Here is a 14,896-nt window from a genome sequence, read left to right on the forward strand (position 1 = left end):
AGGTCACATGGTTTGCAATAAACTGTTAGTCACATGGTTTGCAATAAACTGTTAGTTTGTAACCATCCAATGGAAGGTGTGAATATGTTTCTAGAAAAAAAAGCTTTGCAAATAATTGGCAAACTTTGGGGGAAAAAATTCTTATGCAGAATACGAATACTTCTGCTTCTTTACCAAAAGCAATATCGTAGGCAGCCTGCATTCATATATTTACAGGTAGGATGGCCAAGTGTCCATTTTTGCCCCCAAAGTTCCATGTTCCCAGGAAAGCTCTCAGTCTTGGGTCAATGGGGAGTCTCTCAACCCATTTCCATCATGAATCATTCCAAAGAGCCTTGCTGGTCTCACTTAAAACATTTTTTTCCCACAGCAGTACTACTATGGGTGCACTAGGTTTTCCAAACTAACCCCCAAAGTCCACAGCACAAGGTTGAAGAGCTTTCTCGTGGTGAACCAGCTGCCGTGGAATGTGCACCAGAGCAGGTGCAGGAGGTGTGCAGTCTAGTCTCACACCCCCTATCTCGCACAGCGTGAGCTTGAGAAGGCCCCTTTCTCTCTATGAGCGTCGGCTGGTATCACAAAACTTGAAAACAAGATGATCAGGGCTTCTCAAGCTGCAAAGGAGAGGGGGACCAGGGGTCCACGAGGTCTCTACAGTTTTCCAGTTTGGGTTGATGCTGATGATAAGCTTTAAAAAAAGTGAAATTAACAATATTCTCTGACTTTTGGAAGGACCACCTTAGAATCCGCTTTTGTGGATCTCAAGTCCACAATGGTATTTATGAGGCTGACATGACAGCAATAGTAATTTTTAAATGATGTACTCATGCAAAATAAGGCCAAAGGATCCCAAAGAATAACGCTGGAGCAAGTGTCAACAGAAGGAAAAAAAGGTGAGTCACAGTAACGTATCTGGAGCTTTATTTATTGACCACCCCGAGTTCACACCTTCTCTCCCATGACAAGTTGGGATCACCAGCTGAATATACCAGTCCACCATTGGATTCCACACCACACTGGGGGTTCCTTGCTCTCTCCCCTTATCATATCCAAATTATGTGTCATGTGCCATGCTCCAGGTCCATTTTGTCCTATCAATAGTTGCTTCTTTGTTGACCCTGGGTAGTGGAGGGACTCATGTCCACGGAGTGTGCTCGTGGATTTAAGGGCTGGGCTTGGTATCATTTGGTCCATCTAGCAGACTAGCCATATGTTAGGAGTGTCCAAGTCAGAAACAGTCTTTGTTCCTTATGGAATAAACGCCTTTTCTCAAAGATCATCCATCAGTAAACATGGCATTGCAATACAATGCTGAATTTCAGTGCCATGTGTTTAAAAAGACACATTTCTGCTACTCAGTTATGGGCCCAACTCAAATGAAAGCCTTGATGGTTTTTTAAAAAGCGTGTACTAAATGCAATTCTGGGATGGAATTCAGAAATTTTCAAAGCTGATTTTTCAGACCCATAGCTCATTGTAATTATATATTTAAATTAAAGATGGCAAATTCAGATGCCTACGGGGCAGGCAGAAAGCATGAAGAGCAAAGGGTCTGGTGTGGGCTCGTGGGATAAAAGATGGGGGTGGGGCAGGTGCTCTGTGGCTCCAGCAAGTGCTACCGTGATGGAAGGCTGGTATTTCCAGATCTTCCAGTGATTCATAAAAATCTGGCAATCTGGATTTGTATGTAAAACTTTTCATATAACTTCTTCCCCGTTTTTAAATATTAGCAACAAATAGAAGAAAGCACTTTAAATACTGCACAAACCACCTGATGGCCTCCATTTGCAATCTCAAATTTAAAACTCCTATTTAAACACAGAGGATTTCAAAGCTATGACTTTTGTTGCTACTGATTTAGACACTCCATATTATTCAGTGTTCTTTTAAGCAAAATAAAGAAACAAATAAATCACAGGCATTCCCATCAAGGCTCAGCAGTTAATGAACCCAACTAGCATCCATGAGGATGCAGGTTCACTCCCTGGCCTCGATCAGTGGGTTAAGGATCCAGCGTTGTCATGAGCCGTGGTATAGGCCGCAGACAGGGCTTGGAGGCCACATTGCTGTGGCTGTGTGTAGGCCGGCGGCTACAACTCCAATTGGACCCCTAGCCTGGGAACCTCCATATGCCTCGGGTGTGGCCCTAAAGAGCCAAAAACAACAACAACAACAACAAAAACCACATAAATTCATTTTTTTAAACAACCACCAGTTAACTATTACGATATGAGGCTAATAAGGGAAATTCACCTCACACAAAAAGGGAATAAAATTTCAATCAAAGGATAGCCAAATGACTACAGTTCTCCCATATTTGATATAAAAGCCTTTAAGCTGTCAAAAACATGTACTTTTATGCAGTACTACAAAATCTCTTGACATTTTTAGCACAAGGTGGGAGTTTATTTTTAAGACATATTAGCACTACATTTTTCCATGTTTTACATGGACAGATCAATTTACTCTCATACTTCAAATTAATTAAAGTTTTTAAAGGCATGGCTAACCTTTTACATTTATAACAATTTTTTCTACCAATTTCTACTGATGGTGAAATTAGACAATAAGAGCCAAATAAGAACTTTCAGTCTGTTAAATGATCTCCTCCGTTTTAAAAGCAATTGTTCCATTTCAATTTATACTTGAAAGAAGCAGCCCTCTCATTAGGAAAGTCTCATGATTTTCAAGCATGCAGGCTCAATTTCTTTTCTAGAAGCTTGTGGCCTCCAAGCAGGGAATGGACATCGTATCCTAGAACTGTGAAAAAATAGCCATCTTCCTAAAAGTGACTGGGATTCAATTTTCATCACAGGAATTGGCACGAACTGACTTATCTTACTGGGAAACTTACAAACACTTCTCTCCTGGAGAAATAAAGGCACAGCTGTTGCTCTTTGTTGTTCCTCTTAACCTTTTTGAAATTCCGAAAAATGCAGGGATGACAAGCACAAAGTAAAGACAGGAGAGGAAAGCTGGCTTTTTCTGGAGTAAGACTCATCTGCTGGAACAGTCCACAGCGAGACGTGGAAATGTGATCGTCTGCTGATGGTCAAACAGACTTACGTAAACATCCGTCGGCATCTGTGGAACTGGAACATTCCACAGCTGCCTTTGGAAAAGCTCAGAGAGAGAACACGGCCACATATATTCCATAGATCCTAGGGCATCTTTCTCCTTAAAATCTACGCCTCTCTCAATGAAAAAGAAAAGACTTCATTTCTTTAAAGATGGGTGAATGCAAGGAAAATCAGAGTACTCAAGTCTAATTTAAAAAACCGACGTCATGGTTAATTGTAACACTTTGTATAGAGCCATAAAATGGAACTGAGCCTGCTAGAAGGCAAATGGACTGCTCTGGGCTTTTGAAGGGGTTTTTAAAAAATTGTATACAAAGATTATTTACCAGCAGTATCCAATACGATACTACTGGGCAACATAAGCAGAGGCTAACACTTCTTTTTCTGTCTTTCTGCTTCTGATTTTATTGACATTCTTTCCCCTCTTATTTATCTGATCTTCTGATTTTGTGGATGTACTTTCTTCTCACATAATAAGGAGATCTTTGCTTTCCCCTGGTCGTTAATCTTCTTGGCTAGTTTTGATTACTTGCAAACAATGCATAAGTATTATTCAAACCATGATGTTGAAGATGCTTGCAAACCAACAGATGTTTCAAAAGGAAGACAACAAAGCAGCTATTTTAAGTTAAAAAAAAAAGAGAAAGAAGCTTAAAGTTCTAGTCTGAATTTAAAGTAAACAAAACAAAAAATAAAACTATCTCAAATATTACTCTTATTTAGACCAACTTATAATTCATACATAAATTCAATGAATTATGTAAAATAAATTAGTTTTAAATTTGACACAGCCTCAAATAATTGATCAACTTTGGTTTAATTAGAGTGAAAATTTAAATTGTGATATTAATTAATGTTTTACTTGGGTGGGAAAAATATCCTAATTGAATGCATAAGAGGTTATAGAATCATAGATGTATTTTATAAAATAATTTTCTGGAGTTGCCGTTGTGGCACAGCGGAAACAAACCCGACTAGTAACCATGAGATTGTGGGTTTGATCACTGGCCTCACTCAGTGGGTTAAGGATCCGGCGTTGCTGTGGCTGTGGCATAGGCCAGCAGCTGTAGCTCCGATTTGACCCCTAGCCTGGGAACTTCCATATGCCACAGGTGTAGCCATAAAAAGCAAAATGAAAATAAAAATAGAAACCCAATACAGGACAAATGTGCCATTAAAAAAAAAAAAAAAACAAACAAACAGAAAACAGGAGTTCCCATCATGGCACAGTGGTTAACGAATCTGACTAGGAACCACGAGGTTTTGGGTTTGATCCCTGGCCTTGCTCAGTGGGTTAAGGATCCGGCGTTGCCATGAGTTGTGGTGTGGGTCGCAGACGCGGCTTGGATCCCACGTTGCTGTGTCTCTGGTGTAGGCCGGTGGCTACAGCTCCAATTAGACCCCTAGCCTGGGAATCTCCATATGCCATGGGAGTGACTCAAGAAAAGGCAAAAAAAAAAAAAAAAAAAAAAGTTAAATTATGCCAATAAGAAGCCCTAAGGGTAAGTCTTTTCAAACGACACTTCATCACCTGAGCCTCATCTTTGATGTCCAGGATGTATTAAGAGGAAAAAGGCATGGCTGTCCAAGACTTTGGATAAACAAAGGATATAAATTTCAGGCTTAGAGGAAATGCACAAGGGTCTGGCCTGCGTTGGTGCTTATAAGTGACATTCTTCTGGTAGGTGGGGAGGCTGTAACTACTCCTACAGCTGTAAGGTCTGCGCATTCCTAAAAATACTTCAAATGCAACATGGAGACAAGGGCCAACTTGAATTACCCCATCCTAAGCTGCCTTTCTGAATTCACGTGAAGAAATGGCCAGACTCAAATTATGTACAGAGACAATACACATGGGGGAACAGGAGAGAAAGACCCCCACATCCCCAACTTGCAAAGAAAATACACACAGAAACTCCCTGGTGGTCAAACAAGGGTGCAGGAAATCAGCTAACACATTCGCTTGATCCTGTTTCGAGTACCCGGTTAAGGTCTATCACTTCTCTATTTTCAGCAGACATGTCTTTGTTCAAAAAAACTGACTACCCTGGCAGTGGCAGTGCATCAGCTTTTGCTTTTTGTAGGAATTTTTGTTGTTGTTGTTGTTCAAGTTTAATTTGTTGTATATTTCATTCTGCAGGTCATACCTGAGTACAGCAGACCCTTCAAAGAGGCAGGAGGTCTGGCTGCAGTAAGAAGTGAGTTCGGGCGTTCCCGTTGTGGCTTGGCAGAAACGAACCCGACTAGTATCCGTGAGGATGCGGGTTTGATCCCTGGCCCTGATAAGTGGGTTAAGCATCCAGTGTTGCTGTGAGCTGTGGTGTAGATCACAGATGCATCTCGGATCCCAAGTTGCTGCAGCTGTGGCAAAGGCCGGCAACTGCAGCTCCAATTTGACCCCTAGCCTGGGAGCCTCCATATGCTGAGGGTTGGACCCTAAAAAGAAGAAAAAAAAAAAGAAGAAGAAGAAGTGAGTTAGCATCCCTCCTCTTCACAACCACCAATTTCCTTCCCAGAGGGAACAGCCTGCATTGCCAGGGTCTCAACAACCCTTTCCCATAAGCTCTGCGCCAAAGTGTTCGTGTCCCCCTCCTTTTTTGTCTTTAATCACCTGCGCTGTGTCCTACACAGGGTCTGCCAGCCACTTTTCTCACCGCATCTCACCTGGGGACTCTAGAGCCGGCCAGCGCTTTCCAATCAATGGATGTACTGCCCCCCAGTGCCCAGCTCCCCGGAGCAGACATCTCCCCAGGCCCCTACGGATGGCCACACTTAAAAAGACCTTTTCTTCTGGGGTTTGCAGCTAGAACTTCAGGACTTGAATTTGTCCTGTTTCATTGTGTTTAGTTTCTGCTGCCTTCAGTTTTCTGCTTAAATTCCCTCATGTCAGTTACTTCACAAAAACGCGAGAAGCCCTACTCACGGCGCAAAGGCATATGGACGTGATGCTACTTCTCCGAGGCCTGGCATTATTCACGTCACAGGCACTCGGTTTCTGGATATGACACCCTGGCTGAATGGATGACGGAATATGGAAAGATGACCAAATATCACAACCAGGGCCCAGTATCAGGAAGCACACGCCTTAGCTGAAGAATCTGCTTCGGACTCAGCTAAACATCCCCGACTTAAAAGCAGTCGGAGTACTTCTGACCTGTCGGTCAACTGGAAAACCTTTGGCAGCAGTAGCAGCTGCAGAAGAAACATCCTTCACCATGAAGTGGGCTCCAGACTTTGGGAGAGGGGTCCACCTTATTTCCAAAGGAAAGAACACATACTGAACCAGAAACCTGCAAATTCTATGACCGGGTAAGTACATCACCAGAGTACAGGTTTCTGCCTGCATATCACCAGGCAGAGACACTGAAGGAAATGTTTAATTTTATTTACTTATTTATTTATTGGTCGTTTTTTTTTAGGGCCACACCCGCAGCATATGGAGGTTCCCGGACGAGGGGTGGAATCGGAGCTGTAGGTGCCGGCCTACCCCACAGCCACAGCAACACGGGATCTGAGCCACGTCTTCAACCTGCATCAGAGCTCATGACAACGCCTGATCCTTCACCCACTGAGCGAGGACAGGGATCGAACCTGCATCTTCATAGATACGAGTCAAATTCATTTCTGCTGCACCCTGAGAAGAACTCCTGAAGGAAATGTTTCATGAAAATAGTACACTATAGGTGCTGGACTTTTAGATTTATTTATGTATGATGTATAAATAATTCTTATTTATTTTTAACTCAATAATAGAGTCTTGACGCTGTGTTTTTAAGTTATAATTTTGAAGATAATTTTCTAAGGAAGCTGTGCATGTGACGATAAAGGGTAATTATCACCCTCGACGGGGAAAAAGGTGTAATGAACTGACTTCTTTCACACAATAAAAACATGCATTGAACAGAACATTGTAAATCAATCATAATAAAAAAAAATTTTTAAAGAAAACAGAAAAATAGGATTTAAAAAAGTGCAAAAAAACCCTGCGTTGAACAACTTTGATAAAAAGACAAAGAACAAACGCTGAGGGTTCCAGTGTAATTGCAAATTCAAGAAAACTGGGTATATGATTAGAAAGTTAATTCCATCCTAAAAATATTCTCAAATTTCCCAATTCAGGGACTCGAGCCATCCCTCAAGACCCCTTCAGGACAGATAAATCAACGAGCAAATACTTGCCTTGAGGGTTCCCTTCGTGGCTCAGTGGTCAATGAATCCAACTAGGAACGATGAGGTTGCAGGTTCGATCCCTGGCCTTGCTCAGGGGGTTAAGGATCCAGCATTGCTGTGATGTGGTGTAGGTCACAGACGTGTCTCTGAGTTGCTGTGGCTCTGGTGTTGGCGGAGGGCTACAGCTCCAGTGAGACCCCTAGCCTGGGAACCTCCATATGCCTCGGGTGCAGCCCTAGAAAAGACCAAAAAAAAAAAAAAGAAAACTTGCTCTGCCTTCCCAGACGCTGCTGTTTAAGAAGGGGACGCTGCCTGGGAGGCAAATGCTTTCTGCAGTCCCAGATTTAGCAGATGTCTTCAAGACGGAAAAACCACCAAAGGGCTAGCTTATCACGTAGGCCAGAGCAGCTGATTACAATGCTAACTTCTGCCTATAGTGACATCTTTCCGAGCTGTCCTGGGCACGCATTTTTGTTCTCTCTCTTCTGTTTTGTTTGTTTGTTTCAAACTCATGTGCTTAAGAGTTAAAACACGGGAGGTTTTCTCATCGACCTAGAACACAACCAACTGTGGCCCCAGTTCACCAGTTTACTTGCCTTATAAGTAGACATATCACCAAGAGGGAAACGGCAAAGTACTTTCTGAGGAAGTTTCCGTTTTTCTTCTGTCGCTGGTGCATTTCTCCACCGCACTTGTTACAGCAACGGCAGGAACAAAAGATAAGCCCCACCAGAGGCATTAGGATAATAAACAGCAACCCCAGGACAGCACAGATAATAATCCCGATTTCATAGTAGATAATCTGCAGATCAAAGAAAAGAGTCAGCAATACTATAACACAAGATTACACACAGAACATCCCACAGGGTACATATTCCAGGTTTTTGAACATATTTGCCATCATGAGTCAAATCGTAAGGGGAGTGTGTGTGTGTGTGTGTGTGTGTGTGTCCATTTTGAAGATCCTTCTTGAAACAGAGGAAGCAGAGATTTGAGTCATCACAACATGAGATCAAGCAGTTTGTATCTTTTTCAACTCCCATGAAAACCACCAAAGGCAGGATCAAGTTGCAAATGGTTTAAATCCAACCCTAAGGTGTTTCGTTTTTTATTTCACTTTCTTTTGGCTACACCAGTGGCATGAGGAAGTCCCCAGACCAGGGATTGAACCTGAGCCACAGCTGCAACTAGAGCCACAGCAGTGACAATGCCAAGTCCTTATCCCCTAGGCCACCAGGGAACTCCTATTTTGTTTGTTTTTAAATGGCATGACTAATTTTGGTAGGAGTCCTTGCATAGTAAATAATCTATACCAAGGATACTTTTCACCAGAAAAAAAATGGAACCAGTAGTACTCATTAAGGATTCCGACTAATTTGGATTGCATCAGTTAATGACAAATTCATAGCGAGTTACAAAATAATCTGGAAAGTATCTAAACTTAGAAAAAAGGCTCAGACTTTTTGAATCAGACATGATACCCACAGGCCAATAATAATGGACTTTGTGAGGTCATCATGAACATTACAGATAATGTATGACTCGCAATAAGGTGCCAAGTAAAATGCCTGGTATGGAGCAGACACTCCCTAAGTGCCCCTCAGGCCAGGCCGCTGCGATTGGGCTCGGCAGCCTAGGTCTCAGATCCTTCCTAGGCTCCTCGGAACTAGAACAATCTCTGGACACAATTAGGTGACTAAACATAACTTCCATCATCACTGCTGGCTTTATTCCAGACTAAATAAAAATTAATGCAACTGGATGATAAAACTTGATCTTGTTCCAATTCACATACCCAGCTCCTCACATTTCCATAAAGGGAGACATTTGAAAAGAAGGGCAGAAAATTACAGGTTGGCAGTTTGCAGCAAATGGGCCAGCTGGATAGCAATTCGTTCTGAAGCCAAGCCGAGAGAAGAAAAACAAAACCCAAGTCTTGTTCCTAGGAGCGAATGCCGTGTCTTGGGAGAGAGGACTGCACGTGGAGTCAGAAGGCGGCGTTAAATCCCAGCAGGGGGCTTCTGAGTCCCTCGACCAGAAAATGGTACATTAGCATGAATGTTGTAAGTATATTGTGAGGGACAGATGAGTAATTTAATGTGTAAACGACAGGCCAAGTGCCCAGCCTACAGCAAACGGTCAATCAATATTAGCTAATTCCGTGGACAAATGCTTATTAAGCTGGGAGCACATGGCACTAAAATATCAATCACTTCTGTTTTAAGGTTAAAATGCTAAAAAGAAAAAAAAAAGGGAATTTTTTGCTGCATTCATCAAACATGCTTCTGCTTAAACTAAGTTGGACTCCCTGGCCAGGAAGCATCATTATTTGCAAGCGTGTAGCCCTCTCTGGAGGACTCACATCCTTGGCTACTTGAGAAACCAGCCCCAGACACTCCAAACTCTCACTTAGTTTGCTATCACTTCTCAGCAAATATCGTAAACTGTTAAAGGAATTTCAAATCTTTTCTGAACCCCGGGAGGCACCAGATCCCAAACCCAGGAAAAGAGGGTGCATCGAAATGTTTTAAATGCATGATCTTTATCTCCAAATACAAATTTTATATTGCATACACAACTTTTCCAGGGTTGCTGACTAAATACTGGGTCAAACAGTGTCAGGAGCATGCTCTGTCATTTCCAGAGTTCGTGTCTAACTTGAAGTCTGGCAAGGACCTAAATTATTTTCTGATACACCAAAGCTGTCCATAGCACTCTGGATTGTTAAAGAGAGGATCAAGATTTAAATGTGCCGAGATGAGTCACTACCCTTTTGTGGACTGCTAATGCTGAAAAAGAACATGAAAGGTGACTGCAGACTCAAAAAAGGAAACACGTAATTTTAAAAACCATCACAATGGAGAAGACAGTGAACAGAAAGTTCTGGAATGGGTCTCACACCCCTCTGGAGCTTTGGACAGAGCAACGTGAAACGGCAGGGGAGGACATTACCTTCAGAGTCAAGACTATGTTTTCTGGCTGTGGCCGTCCGAGCCGTTGCAGAGTTTATGCAAGCAGAGGCAGCGTGCATCAAGAAAATGGAAACGTTACTGGAATGATTAACCACAACCGAGACCATTAATTAGATGTGACAGATCAAATTCAGGGCGAGAAGGATGACAAAGGACAGGAACATAAAAGGAAAGTTTATCAGAGAAACAAGGGCTCGCGTTTGAACTGACATCTGGCTTTCGCGAAAGGTTCTTTATCAGTCCGTTCGTCAGTTATGGACTGGGGAGTGTGAGGAAAGGTTGCAAATGCCTGACTCACTAACCACGTGGTCTCCATCAAATACAGAGTCATCAGATGCCCAGATGGTGCCACCTTCCAAGTGTCGGTTCTAAAATGACAGTCTGAGGGGGTCATTCTTGCGTGACAGCATTCCATGGATTCCCACCACATTTAAATCAAACTCCTCCCTGAGGTCCTATGTTATTCAAGCCTGGCTTCATGTGCCCATTCTCCTTGGCCATCCTAGTCCCCAGAAAGCATCATGCTCGCTCCCCTTCCTCACTCTGGCTCCTCCTGCCCTCCTTGCCCAGGGCATTGTTCCCATCACGCTTCCCAGATGAAACGCAAGCCTAAGTTTGGATGTTGCCTCCTCCAGGAAGTCTGCCTAGATAATAACCAGGTCTGGGTTTGCCAGGGAGTCCCTACACGTGTCCTTTCACAGCGCTGATCTCACTTAGAGGGGCAGCTCCCATGTGACCGTTTCTGGAGCCACGCAGTAGCTGCAGGAGACTTGACAATCACGACTCTGTCCCAGGCACCCAGCCAGGGACCTGGCAGAGGACAGTTGCCTGATCACAACTGGGTAGAATAATGAATTGAGGGAACAGGAGCCACACCACATTAGGCCAACGATTCCCAAGCCGAGTCCAGAGAGGGGGCTGGGCAGTGATGGGGATGGATCGACCTACAATGATGTAGTGAGCTTCTCGTAAAGCAAAATTCGCTCAATTTATACCACTATTTTTTTCTTTTTCTTTTTTTGGAAGAGGGAGGTGGTAGATATATGGAGGGAACAAAGTCATTACTGCTGTTATGGCTGACCTATTTTAGCCTCACGTGGCTGCATAAAACCAGGTAGCCCCATGGCGTTTCCCAGATGACGTTTCTGAAATTGTCTGGTCCAGGAAATCGACATGCGGAAGCTATCGCTTTAGCGGGCAGCTTTTCACAGATGTGGAAGAACAATGTTTGGCCGCCTCGCAGCACATGGAGTTCATGCACCAGGGATCAGATCCCAGCCTCAGGTGTGACCTTGATCCTTTGACCCACTTTGCCAGGCTGGCGACTGAACCTGCGCCAATCCCGTTGTGCCACAGTGGGAACTCCGCAGTATTAAACACCTTTAAAGGCATCCCAAATATTGCAGTGGGTGCTTCAGATACACAGGCTCCCAGGGTTCCACGGGGCATCTCAAAGGACCCCAGCCTGCCCTCCTGGGCCTGGGGAAGCCTCGCCAACAGGAAGCATCTGACAGTGTGTGTTCAAAAGGCTGACTTCAGGCTCCTCCCCGGGAGCGAGGGTCAGGACATTTGGGTAAGACCAGGGATCTGCCTTGAACATGAGCCCCAAGTCATGGCAGAGCCACCTGGAAGTGACGAGAGTCTGCGGATTCCTCCGTGTTCATTTCTCACCCGAGTCAGGCTGCCCTGACACTTCTGCGAGGCTGCCAACTCGGCCCCCGGTGGAGCTGGGTGCATTTTCACCTCTTCCTGTTCAAGCTGGCCGCCACACGTCCTGGGCTGATCCTCTGTGCAACAGCACAGCGTCGGTCCTGGCCCTGCAGCTCAGCGTCTGTGTGTCCCTACTCCAATCAACTGCCAATGTCACCCAGGAACCTTCTGAATTACATCGATAACCAGCCAACCCTGACCCTGCATGGGAACCTGCAGGGGACAGGACTTGATTACAATGCCTCCTGAGCCTTCGTTACCATGTGGACAGAATGGGAATAAGCAGGGACTCTATTTTACGCAGTTATTACAAAGACAACCTGAAAAGGCAGGGACAAGCAACCTGCTTTGTGCGTCATTGTGTGCTAAGCGCTCGCCATGTACTATTTAATGTATGTTAAGTGGCAGTGTCTGCCAGAGTAAGGCTCAATCAATAATAATAATAATAATAATAATTCATGATCTCATTATTCTCCTACTTGAGCTCCAAGGAGCCTCAGACAATGACCTGGGTCATGCCCTGCTTTCTATCTAAACACTGTCTGAGATTCCCCAGAAGGGTCTTTTCTTGCATGGAAAGGAGGGTGTGTTCTTTTTTCTTTTTTTTTTTTTTTTTTTTGGTCTTTTTGTCTTTTTAGGGCCACTCCTGCGGCATATGGAGGTTTCCAGGCTAGGGGTCCAATTGGAGCTGTAGCCGCCAGCCTACACCACAGCCACAGCAACACAGGATCCGAGCTGCGTCTGCGACCTACACCACAAGTCATGGACATCCCAGGTCCTTAACCCACCAAGTGAGGCCAGGGATCGAGCCCACATCCTCATGGATGCTAGTTGAGTTCGCTAACCACTGAGCCACAACGGGAACTTGTGTTCTTACAGGCAGCACATGGCTGCCTCCGGGAGGGCAGGAAACAAGGAACTAAGTCATTTATCTTTTGCAAACATGAAGGGTGGGTTCCAAATACCACCAAACCGCCTGGAATGATGACCTGACGTTTCCTAAGCGCTGAAGCCCTATGTCTGTTAGCACTAGTCAGGGCAGGAAAAGCCTCAGGGACAAGTCCCAAGCCTTGTATTTGCCCCCAGAAGGAGCTCCAAGAAAGGGGAGGGGGTAGCTAAGAAATGGAATGAATGATACAGACCAGCTAAATCTAAAGGAGAGTCAGCCAAGAGGCTGCCGTGGAGATGACCTGTGGCCACATGGAAACCAACTCAGGGAGTCATCTCAAGGACACTTGCTTTCCTGCTGCCAGTGATGCTCAGAATAAAAAGGATGGCACTTTGTGGGGCGGTGGGGGGGGGGGCTGGGGGGGGCTTAGAGAACGTTCCCTGAAAGGTTTTAGATGGGTGAGTGGCACTTACAAATTATCACGGGAGATAATCATAAGTCACTAACTGAACTGCCGCAAACTCTGCATTCTTTGAGGATAGGACTTGTGTCTTTTTATTTAATTGAGCAGTCACTGCTGTGACAAGCCAGGCTGAGAGGCTCTTTCTGCAGAAACCCCAAGTGAGCAGTGAGGTGGCTAATGTTGCATTGTTTCCCTGGTTTGCACGTGGAGAATCTGGGGCGCCGGGGCCTCACGCACACTCTAGGTCTCCAAGGGAATATATTCTTCAGTATCCGTGTGCTTGGCATGGCTCAGTTTTGCATTTTCATCATAGGGCTTGTTCCATGCTGGGCTGAGTGCCTCAGGACGGAATGGGTACACAAGCTGTGTCACCTCTACCTTAACATGCTGGCTGGGGACAGACTCCTCTTGCGGAGACTGAGTTTCCATTTGTAAATCACGTCCAAGGGCCGCCTGCTATAGAGCACGTGCTATACAAATGCCAGCAAACCAGGGTCATTCAAGCAGTTCCTCTGGCTTCTACAGCTTTCCTTGTGGCCCCATAATTCCAAATCCTCTTCCCCTCCGGGACCTCCACCTCGGCCTCATCATTTCTTCCCAGGGATCGTTACTCACTGTAATATTTTATGGTTTAATAGGTAAGAGGTACAGCTTCAAGGCTGTCACACTCTTTGCTCACAACTCAAGACACTCAGATGGAAGCCGTTCCTTCCAAATCAGTGGCCTTAGGATGATGGCACAGTGGCCCGGAGTGAGCCTCATTTTTGTTGGTGTGCCCGGACAAGTCCCAGCTGCCATGTAGTCACCGAGTGACCTTAGGTAACTTCTCTAGATTGCCAGAGTGTAGGATTTTCTTGCATCTGCAAATGCAGAAATACGTCTGCCTTGGACAGATGTCATTGTAAGGATAAGAAACAATAAAGAACTCCCAGTCTTTGCTTGGAACTTGGCAGATGAGAAATGTAGCTCTTATGATCACAAGGGGAGGATAACATCATTTAAGAACATGCTTTAAAAAAAAAGCTGGATTCCCGTCATAGCTCAGTGGTTAATGAACCTGACTAGTATCTGTGAGGATATGGGTTTGATCCTTGGCTTCCTTCAGTTGGTTAAGGATCCAGCATTGTCATGAGCTGTGATGTAGGTGACAGACACGGCTCAGATCCTGTGTTGCTGTGGCTGTGGTGCAGGCCAACAGCTACAGCTCCGATTTGACCCCTCGCCTGGGAACCTCCATATGCTTATAGGTGCAGCCCTAAAAAAAGACATAAGACAAAATATTAATAATAATAATAAAAGCAATGCAGGCGTTCCTGTTGTAGCTCAGGAGGTTAGGAACTTGACCTAGTCTCCTTGAGGATGCGGGTTTCATCCCTGGCCTGGCTCAGTGGGTTGAGGATCCAGCACTGCCAAAAGCTGTGGTGTAGGTTGCAGATGCGGCTTGGATCCTGCATTGCTGTGGCTGTGGCATGGGCGGGAAGGTGCAGCTCTTCTTCCTAGCCTGGGAATTCCCATATATCACAAGCACAGCCCTAAAAAAAATAAAAATAAGAAATAAAAAACAATGGAGACGCTTTGTGCTTTGGGCCAAGTGTTTGCAAACGGAAGAATG

At 44.7% G+C, this 14,896-nt stretch overlaps 1 protein-coding gene across 50 annotated transcripts in view; it reads right to left on the reverse strand.

The window, feature by feature from the left end:
- PROM1 (prominin 1) overlaps window positions 1–14,896 on the reverse strand; it is a 132,058-nt gene that overhangs the window by 51,202 nt on the left and 65,960 nt on the right. For 47 of the 50 annotated variants that reach the window (XM_084971576.1, XM_084971561.1, XM_084971581.1 and 44 more), the window contains one exon: window positions 7,847–8,052. In XM_084971576.1, coding sequence (XP_084827702.1) covers window positions 7,847–8,052 — 206 coding nt within the window. Of the gene's footprint in view, window positions 1–2,854; window positions 3,004–7,846; window positions 8,053–14,896 lie in introns of those variants that run through there. The other 3 variants (XM_084971600.1, XM_084971599.1, XM_021101029.2) reach the window with 1 other exon arrangement.

The sequence above is a fragment of the Sus scrofa genome, chromosome 8 (genome assembly GCF_054392235.1).
Source record: "Sus scrofa isolate SSC_HxYL_T2T_F1_AM1 chromosome 8, Sscrofa_HxYL_maternal_Yorkshire_Landrace_v2.0, whole genome shotgun sequence".
Classification (NCBI taxonomy): domain Eukaryota; kingdom Metazoa; phylum Chordata; class Mammalia; order Artiodactyla; family Suidae; genus Sus; species Sus scrofa.